The 9,403-nt window shown below is 32.7% G+C and overlaps 5 protein-coding genes across 5 annotated transcripts in view; 4 read left to right on the top strand and 1 right to left on the bottom strand.

The window, feature by feature from the left end:
- Positions 1 to 522: 522 nt before the first annotated feature.
- Positions 523 to 834, top strand: FG386_002009 (histone H4; the record flags this gene model as incomplete). Its single annotated transcript, XM_067341357.1, has 1 exon — positions 523 to 834. The coding sequence occupies one exon, from the start codon at positions 523 to 525 to the stop codon at positions 832 to 834; it is 312 nt and encodes a 103-aa protein (XP_067195612.1).
- A 404-nt stretch (positions 835 to 1,238) lies between these two features.
- FG386_002007 (uncharacterized protein) lies at positions 1,239 to 2,288 on the bottom strand (the record flags this gene model as incomplete). The annotated part of the gene is made up of 1 exon (XM_067341355.1): positions 1,239 to 2,288. The coding sequence occupies one exon, from the start codon at positions 2,286 to 2,288 to the stop codon at positions 1,239 to 1,241; it is 1,050 nt and encodes a 349-aa protein (XP_067195610.1).
- A 955-nt stretch (positions 2,289 to 3,243) lies between these two features.
- On the top strand, positions 3,244 to 6,522 carry FG386_002006 (uncharacterized protein; the record flags this gene model as incomplete). The annotated part of the gene is made up of 1 exon (XM_067341354.1): positions 3,244 to 6,522. The coding sequence occupies one exon, from the start codon at positions 3,244 to 3,246 to the stop codon at positions 6,520 to 6,522; it is 3,279 nt and encodes a 1,092-aa protein (XP_067195609.1).
- A 674-nt stretch (positions 6,523 to 7,196) lies between these two features.
- FG386_002005 (transmembrane domain protein) lies at positions 7,197 to 8,078 on the top strand (the record flags this gene model as incomplete). The annotated part of the gene is made up of 1 exon (XM_067341353.1): positions 7,197 to 8,078. One exon carries the CDS (start codon positions 7,197 to 7,199, stop codon positions 8,076 to 8,078), a length of 882 nt encoding a protein of 293 aa, XP_067195608.1.
- Positions 8,079 to 8,712: 634 nt separating this feature from the next.
- Positions 8,713 to 9,403, top strand: part of FG386_002004 (uncharacterized protein) — a gene marked incomplete at both ends in the record, with an annotated part of 3,205 nt that continues 2,514 nt past the window's right edge. Inside the window, one exon of the mRNA XM_067341352.1 lies at positions 8,713 to 9,364. Within this exon, the coding sequence (XP_067195607.1) occupies positions 8,713 to 9,364 (652 nt within the window). The remainder of the gene's footprint in view (positions 9,365 to 9,403) is intronic.

Raw genomic sequence — 9,403 nt, 5'->3', positions numbered from 1 at the left:
CATCCGGTGTCTTTAAGAACTAAAGGGCAAAAACAGCACAATGAAAATGAGGGTAACTAAATCCGTAAAGAAAGGTCACTCATGAAATGTAAATGTGAAAAGGGGAACACTAATTTAAAAAACAAATGTGGATTGTGCAATAGTGGCGTTGTCCCTCCTACTGTAAATATTCACAAACAAAAGGAAAATATACTTTATTACATAATTAGTAGTACCCCAAAACCGTAATTGTCACTCCAAATAATAAAATAACCTTAACCATTGTAAATATTCAAAAACAGTACAACGGCGGCGCTTGAAATATTCAACCGCTTAAGCACAGTGGCTCAATCCACAACTTATTTATTGTAGACACGAGGCCACGTATATACTATATTTTATACTCCACATGAAAGTGTGGAAAAAATTAAAAATTTCCCTTAGTATAAAAAAAGGGGAGGGTACTAGAGAATCAGTTGAGCGCAATCTGCTTTGAACTCCATTCAATAGTAAATAAGTAATAAAATTTAAACAAAACGAAAGATGTCTGGACGTGGAAAGGGAGGTAAGGGTTTAGGAAAGGGAGGTGCTAAACGTCACCGCAAGGTTCTTCGTGATAACATCCAAGGTATCACGAAGCCAGCTATTCGTCGTCTCGCAAGAAGAGGTGGTGTTAAACGTATCTCTGCCTTGATTTATGAAGAAGTGCGTGGAGTATTGAAGGCTTTCCTAGAGACAGTTATCAAGGACGCTGTTACCTACACTGAGTATGCCAGACGTAAGACAGTAACCGCTATGGATGTAGTTCATGCCCTCAAGAGACAAGGAAAGACTTTGTACGGTTTTGGTGGTTAAAGTACTTTACATTATGCGCCTATACCATCGCAAAGTAGTAACGAGGGGAGCTTTAATAACGGCGTTCGTATGTATATAGCAGAAGTATTCTTTCCAACTGCATTAGGGAGATGGATTGATGGTTGCTTTTTGACAGAGTGATCAATAGGCCATTATTTATAGACAGGCGTTACTAGACGCCACAATTTGTTGCTGATTCCTATTTCGCGCGACTTGCTACGCCAAGCTAACAGGCGTGTGTTAGACTTAGGAGGGTAGAGGTACCTAAGTATTGCTTCTTGGTTCTCCATGTCTTTTGTTCTTTTTTGTGTTCCGTGGTGTGGCAAGGCGAAGTTCTATTCTGGGCTATGTTGTATGAGCACGGAGAGAGGGAGTTGGTAGTGAGAACAATTAATGGGCGTAGACTAAAACGAGTTACCTCTATCAACTAAAAGTGGGCCTTTTTGATATCCGTGTGGAGGATAAAAAGAAGGAGAATACCAGGCAACTTTGAGTTTATATCCAAAGTAAATAAAATAAATCATTGAGACAAAAATCCCAATAAGAATTGAAGTGGTCCAATATGGAACCTTCTTATTAAATATTGAAAGTTTTCCATGTAATATAAAAGGAGCAATAAAAAGTGTTAATGATGAAGCGGTCATAAGTATAGACATAAGCAATCCTTCATTAAGATTTTGTATTCTTGGATTTCTTGCAAAAAAATCACCAGATTGCAATTTGCCGTGTTGAATACTATAAACGAGTCCTGACATTGAAAATGAACAAACCACTACTGATAAAATCATAATGATAAAAGGTTTGTTAATAGCCATTGTTAATAAGAGATATAAGATTGCTAAGATGACTATTACAAAAAACAAAAGAGTGGCTATCCTCTTTACCTTTTCTTCGAAGGTTAATATAATTTCATAACTATTGCCAGATCTGGAATTAACAAAGTTAATCATGGCTCTTGGTGACAAATCCTTCTGTTCTGGAATTCTCCATTGATTCTCTCTTTTAAAAGTTAATGCATTAGATAAAAATTCCTTTCCTGAATTGATGTATATAATTGCTGGTAGAAATCTGAGTCTGTGAATACTAACCACATTTTCTACTTTGTCTACGTATATGAATCCAAAAAATATGTTAGGTCTTGGACCCATTTGATTATAATAATTAGAAGCAACCAATTCAAAATTCGAGGTTGACTTATGGCAAGTAGGACATGCACGAAGAGTTCCCGTATACAATATAACTAAATCATATTCTCTCCTATCTGATAAAACATAGTGTTGATACCCTGTAAAATTGAATGTAATTACTCCATTTTTACTTTCTTCTTTAAGTTTTAATAGTTCTTTATATCTGTCTCCGGAAACAAAAAGAAAAACAGTCTGAAGGAGCAGAATTACAAACAAGAGTTTCAATCTTGCGTTATTTCGTTCAACAAAACTGGGTGTGATTACCATCCTCTTTTGAATGTAAGAAAGATGGCTTTTATATTAATCTGTCGTATCCAAACCTAAAAGCAGTTCAAAATCACGTATTTATTTTTCCAAGTGTATATTAGTGTTTTTATTATTTTCTATATAATGTCATATATTAATATCTCTGGATTACCAAGTATTTTTTTTATATTTATTTCACTTTTAGTTACTCATTTCTATTTAACTTGAATAGAGACACATAATGCTGTTGGCGGTTTTGTTTTTCATGCATTTCTAGTTGCCATGGTAGGAATGTCAAGTAATTGAAGTTTGAGCAAATACAGGTAAACTGTATCTTTGCTTAATATTAGCTGTAATATAATGTTAATGTTTATACATTTTATTCACCTTCTTCAAACACTTTATCTTTATTCAGAAACAAACAAAAAAGTAATCACCACCCCACCCACTTTTCGCCGCTGTTATCAAAAATCAAGAGAATCTATTGCAAAATATGTAGATGTTACTTGGAACTTCACCGTTCTATTTTTGTGCACTTTCCTATTATTAAACACACCAAATGCCTGAAGTGCGCACTTTTAATTTTACTTCACTGTATTTCTGGCCAATGTTTAGGTAACCTGTTTGAGCGCCAACATTTTGTGATTATTGCATGTACATGTAATGGTAAAATTTTAATGCGAATAAAAACAAAATGAATGAAAGATAAATGTGACTAATACTATTTTTTACATAGCTACAAAACAAGAATGACCACTTACACGATTCCACCTCTTCAACTTGCAATTTTTATGCAAATCTGTTATATATTTTTGTGTATAGCTAAGACGTAACGCAAAAGTGTGAAGTCAATGATAATTTATAAAGATGTTGTGGTGGTAAATTGAGGTGAGGATATAAAAAATTTACGTAAATGTTTTGAGCAGTTGTACTCAATTTTACCTTTCTTAATTGTTTTTTTTTTCCAAGGGAATGCATGGAATTTGAAGGCACAAGAGAGGAAATTCCAATATGGTGGCGTTCAGATTCGTCTTCCAGATATGATAACAAAACAAATCATAATGGAGATGATAAGGGAAAGATATTTAAATCTAACTTAAGAAAGTCATCAGCAAGAACAATAAAAAAATGGTTTTTGGAAAATCAAGTGGGAGATGGGGTATTAATTGAACCAGATCAAAAAAACAATTTAAAATGTGATTACTTCATTAAAAAACTTGACTTTAATAAATTGAATAGTTCGAGACAGTTTCATTCAGACAACAGCGTTGAATTTGTTTCAAATACTATTAATTCGAAAAATATATGTAAACCTTGTTTTTCGTCTTCAAGTGTGAACAAATCAGCATATGAAGAGCCGTCTTCCGTAGGGCAATCAAATCGTCCAGTTCATGGTTACCCTTCAAAATCAATTCCAATACCTCTTTTTACCATATCTTTGCCTTCTTCATATTCCTCACAGTCTCTCCCATCTCGATCATTTTCTTCATCGTCCTCATCTTCGCCATCCTTTTCATACTCATCTTCTTGTTCATGTTCGTCGTGCTGTTCGTGTTTGAATTCTTCAACATCATTCGTGGATTCCCTGTCGTCAAGTTCTTCCATATCACTGGAAAGGAACGAGGGAAAAGAGGAAGGATCAACTAAAAAAAGCAGCCAAAAAAGTAAGGGACTATCTAAACCAAGGATTGTAGGAACAACTCACTCAGAACTGAAAAACGCCATTAATTCTGTAAAAAAGGGAGTAATTAGTATTCAAAAGCTTCCGACTATTATGGATATCCCGTTAAACCCATATTTCTGCGTTGATAACACAAACAACGATAAAATAATTCAACCAGAGACCAGAACCGCTACAGATGATAAAGCAGAAGTCCACAAAGAAGAAAAAATTGAACAAGAACATAAGCCTGAGGAGAAAGAAGAAATTTTAGAGAGAATAAGCAAATTAGATGGATGGGACAAATTGAAACAAGTAATGTATTCTGACATTACTAATAAGCAGGACAATGTTGTATTTTCATTTAACATCTACCACATTGATTTAACAGTGAGTAAGTATGAAAGTAATAACTTAGAAATCTTAAAAATGTCACCTAGAATTACCGTAAGTATCAGAAGTGGCTTTCTCTCTAATCAATTAATTCAAAATCATTCAAAAATTGCGTTTTTGTTGAATGAAAAAAGATATTATTGGGGCGAATATAAAGACCGTAATCTAAGTAAAAAGTCTGGACAAGGTATACAATTTATGATTCCAACGTTTCAAATTAAGGATTCTTGGAACTTCTTCTCAGTAATCATAGAAGGAGTGAATTTATTTGATAATCTGGTTAAAGAGGATGAACTTGATTCAGTTTTTCTAGGAATAACGTTTTGTCCGTTGCCTCAGAAAAATGATCATTGGGATATAACATTACCAATATATTTCACTAGGAGAAGGGAAAATGAAAATTTTGACACAAAAGGTGATACAATAATTAAACATGATTATCTCCCAAAAGATTATGAAAAGGTTGGATTTTTAAGCTTTAAGGTATCTAGAAGAAAACTAGATGATATTGAATCAGTAAATAAGCCTACTGAAAAGACAGATAACAAGGAGAATCACGCTAAGAGCGAGACAGAATCCAGCATCGGGAGCATAAAAGAGGAAATTGATGTTGAAAAAACTTTATCAAGAACGATAGTAAGTGGCGAGGTTCATCACAGTATATGCTCGTTTAGTGGGAAAAACAGCGATCCAATGAACACCAGGGAAAGGGAGCTACAATTGAGGGAGAGGGAAATTAGTTTAAAGGAAAAGGAACTTGAATTGAAAATAAAGGCATTTGCAATGGAAAGTTTGGGACAAACCTCAAGGATTGAGGACAAAAACAAACCTCGAGAAGAAAAAGACAATCCTTGTGTATTAGATAGAAATACTCAGAAGCACAGAATATCACACAATCACTTATTTTGTGAAAGGAGATTCAATAGATACTTTAGAGTTAATAAAAAGACAAGAATTTTAAAGGAAAATGTTAGGATTTTGCCATTAAATAATAGAAGGAATGAAAGAGAGATGGGCCTATTGAATAGAAATATAAATCTCCAGGATACACCCTCTAAGAAGGAAAAAATGGATAGTAAATCGATAAATGGACGTGTAAAGAAAAGGAAATCAAAAAATAAAACAGGCATTGACGAAAGTACGAGCATTAGTGGACAAATATTGTTCCCACAAATTGGGAGTGTAACGCCTATTCAACTTCCAATAATAATAAATAAAGGAGTGCCTGTAACATCACAAACAATCGAAAAAGAACAAAATAATGAGTATTTTATGTATTACAACCCGACAACAGTTTGTATAAATGATCAGGAAAATGTTAGGACTAGAGAAAATACATATAATGTGGAACAACGAATAGGTAATTTAGCGAAAGTCAATGTAAGCCAAGTAAAAAATAAAACAATGAAACATTTAGTTATACCTATAAGAAGCAAGTGCAATTTTGACACTAAAATAAGCAGTTGCAGTTACAACAAGAGAAATACAATTGCTTTTAATAATTTGAGCACTCTCGGAAAGACAGACGACAGTTCAGAGGAATGCAAAAAGGTAAATAGTTTTTTAAAATCGAGTTTTAATATTATTTCGATAGATTCAGATATAATATGGTATGAGTCGGGAAAATGCAGTAATTTGAGTTGCAAAAGTATTGATACAAAAATATCTTATTCGAATTGTGAATACGCAAATATGGAAATAGACTACTGGAGTATATGTGAAGACTGCCAAATAAAAATGTTTCCAACTTTATACAATTTAAGTGAAGATTCACCAAAATTTATTGAATTCTTTTTCGATTCGCCAGTACCACTCTACTTTCCGTCCAAGAAATCGATATGGCCAACTTCTCTTCATTTTCTTCTCTCGCAATTTACCTCAGATTGTGAGAAAGTAAGAAACTGCAAGACGTACGATGACCTTGTAAAACTGACAAGGTCAATGAAATCCTCTCTAAACAACGATATTTTTCCATACATAATTAAAATAATAATGGTTATGAAGGTATTTCAGCATCCTGCTATGCAAAAAATGCTTTTGTCATTCTCTGAAAGAGAATTTTTCATGATAAAAAACTATTGGATAAAAAATGACTACGTACTAAATATATTCAATTCCAAACTTTTGGGAGTTGACATTGGCGTTTTGCTTTCTGAAACCCTAGAGAATTTGAAAGCATATATTCAATTTAGACAGAGGTGACTAAGGGCAAAAAGAAGGAACAGAAGAGGGAGTGGTTGAGGGAGAGCAAGTGAGATAAAGAACACACGAATAATTTAGTCTCTATATGCAGAAAATTCACTCCCATTTCTAACTTGCATCCGGGTTTTCCTTCGTGTGCTTGATTTAAGTATTTGCCCTAGTCAAAAATAACAAAACAACATTTACCGCCTAACAGCGGTACATTTATTTTTTGGTAGATTTATAATTTTGAAACGGAATAAAATAGTAACTTATTTTTTCTTCTTTATTGTACGACTTTATAAAGAAAATAATCCAGCCTTATTTTTTGAGTTAAGGAGAATTAAGGAATCCAAAGGTCGGAGGGTATCCGGCAGTTTTATTGGATTTGAATAACAGGTTTGGGTGTCCTTTTGGAGAGCGAGTTTTAAAAACACTGAAATCCCGATAGAAACTGATATATATTTGGGAAATAGGTTGAAGCCTGGACGTGCCAGACTTATATTTAGGCTTTGTACTTGGCAGTTGATATACAAATAGTGTTGTTAATATTTTTTTGTGACATATATACAAACAAATACATGGAAAAGTACGCATAGAAAGGCAGGACTTTAATTTTGGATATGTATATATAATATAGAAAACTATTGAAAGTGGAAACCAGCGAGTGGGCATATGAAAACATATTATATACTATGAAAGGTAACAATGGTTCATCTATATTACAAGCAATAGGTGAAAATCCTCAATTTCCAAGTCTTAGAAATATTCGTCAAAGTAAGTTATATCCGGATAATTACATGTTGGCAAATAGTAGTTTGAGTGCGTTTGATAGTTCAAGTGGTATAAATAACGGAAGTTATGTATCTTCATCCAACTCGAAGTCGAAAGATGAAGATATGTATAACAATTCCTCAGGTTTAAATAAATTAACAGAGAAATATTGGAAGTCTTCAGCGGATATTTTGGATGACTTAGAATGTGGAATAGTATATCCTGGTTGTTACACTACAAATTTTCCAAGAGGCTCATTTAATTCAGCTTCTGTTTCATCATATCATTGCACTCATCCATTTGGTTTGTTTTCTGTCTCAATTCACCCAGTATTTACAAGAAAAAATGCACTGGCAATTTTTTACAGTTTTATACCTTATATTATTGGTTTGGTTTTGTTTGCATGGTTGCTTATTGGTGACAGTTTTGTACCTGCTTACGCTTTAATAATGATGTTGACTTCCTCAGCATCTAGTGAATTCTTTTTAAAAAATATATTTAAGAGTCCACGACCTCCTAATTCTGCCTGTGCTTCTTATGGCATGCCTTCAAGTCATTGTGTAACTTCTTATTCTATCCTAATATGGCTTTTGCTAGAGAATATAAACGCACTTGGATTACTATCGGGTTTCTTTTCTAAGCTTTCAATTATTATTATTACTGCTCCAGTACCGTGGGCTCGTTGGTATGTTGAAGACCACACAATACCTCAATGTATTTGTGGTTGCATTGTTGGAGTATTATTTGGTATCATCGCATTTATAATGCGTATACGTTTCTTTTATACAAATTTAATATTTTAGATGTATGGTTTATTAAATATAGTGTTTATAACGAACTTAAACGTTTTTTTATCATAATACTTAATTTTCTCTATTTTTTGTTGATTTATTGATTTCATATCTGTTCGATACATTTTTCAAGCACCAGTTATCTCTAGTTGACTCTTTTTGGACACTGCGGCTCTTCGGTGGGGCTGATAGTATAGTGGTACTACGTTTCGTTCGCATCGAAAAGATCACGGGTTCGATTCCCGTTCGGTCCATAATTTTTAATTTTATAAAGCTTGTTTAAACCCAGTTATTTCTATGGATACTAAGTTTGTACTAGTGTTTTTACATTGTTTTGTTCCTAATTTATAGCTTTAAATTGATAAGAAAATAAACAATTTAAATAAAAATAAGTTAACATTTGCATGCTTTATTTTATTTGCTAAGGAAAAAAAATGTTACCGGTAAATATAATTGTCGTTTTTATTGTTTCAGAGGTAAATGCCTTTTTATTTTTTTTTAACATAAAATTACAAAGCCTGCATGTAAGTTACATGTAAAAATATTAGAAAAAAATAAACAACAGTAATGGTAATAATAATTATAAGGTTATGCGAATAGAACAAATTTAGGAATGTTAATATTTTTTGTTAATTAATTAATTGAAATGTCTTCTTGTTACAGTTATGAAGTTGGGATGGACATATCAGAAGACTTAGATGATAAGATATTGACTACAATTGAAAGTGGTGTGTTTATAAGCGAGGATAAGGACAATGAATTAGGAGCAGTGATGGGATTTTCGGTAGAAATGGATGGTAATGATGAAAACAATACAGTCAATGTTAAATCAAACACACCCTATATTTGTGATTATTCATCATCTAGTAATTCGAGTGAAATAATTGAACATAAATTAAGCTTTAATGATAATAATAAGAAGGTTAAATTGTCAGAAGTATTGTCGAACAAAGAATTTATTCAAAATATTTTAATTAGTTATAATCGTGTTAATGATAATAAATCTACTTTGAATGGAAATAACGATTTTTACATTCACAGAAATGGAAATGATAATTGTAAGAATTCATTTCTCAAAAAGGGATGGGAGGAAAATGAAAATATTATAGAAACAAATCTAATAGAATCAATTCAAATAGGTGATGATTTGAACTTTAATTTTAATAAGGAAAGTAGTTTTAAAAAGATAAATAATTCTTGTCTCTCAACAGGAAATAGTGGGAGAGCGACTGTAAATGATGATAGTATGAAAAAGACAAATAAGCTGGTGTTTGATGGGGAGTTTAACTCTAGTGAAGGTACATCTGGGAACAGCTCTACCTCCAAGAACCAGGAGT

The sequence above is a fragment of the Cryptosporidium ryanae genome, assembly GCF_009792415.1.
Source record: "Cryptosporidium ryanae isolate 45019 chromosome Unknown contig_30, whole genome shotgun sequence".
Classification (NCBI taxonomy): domain Eukaryota; phylum Apicomplexa; class Conoidasida; order Eucoccidiorida; family Cryptosporidiidae; genus Cryptosporidium; species Cryptosporidium ryanae.
The sequence above is the reverse complement of the archived record's forward strand: the minus strand, read 5'-3'. Positions and strand labels throughout refer to the sequence as shown.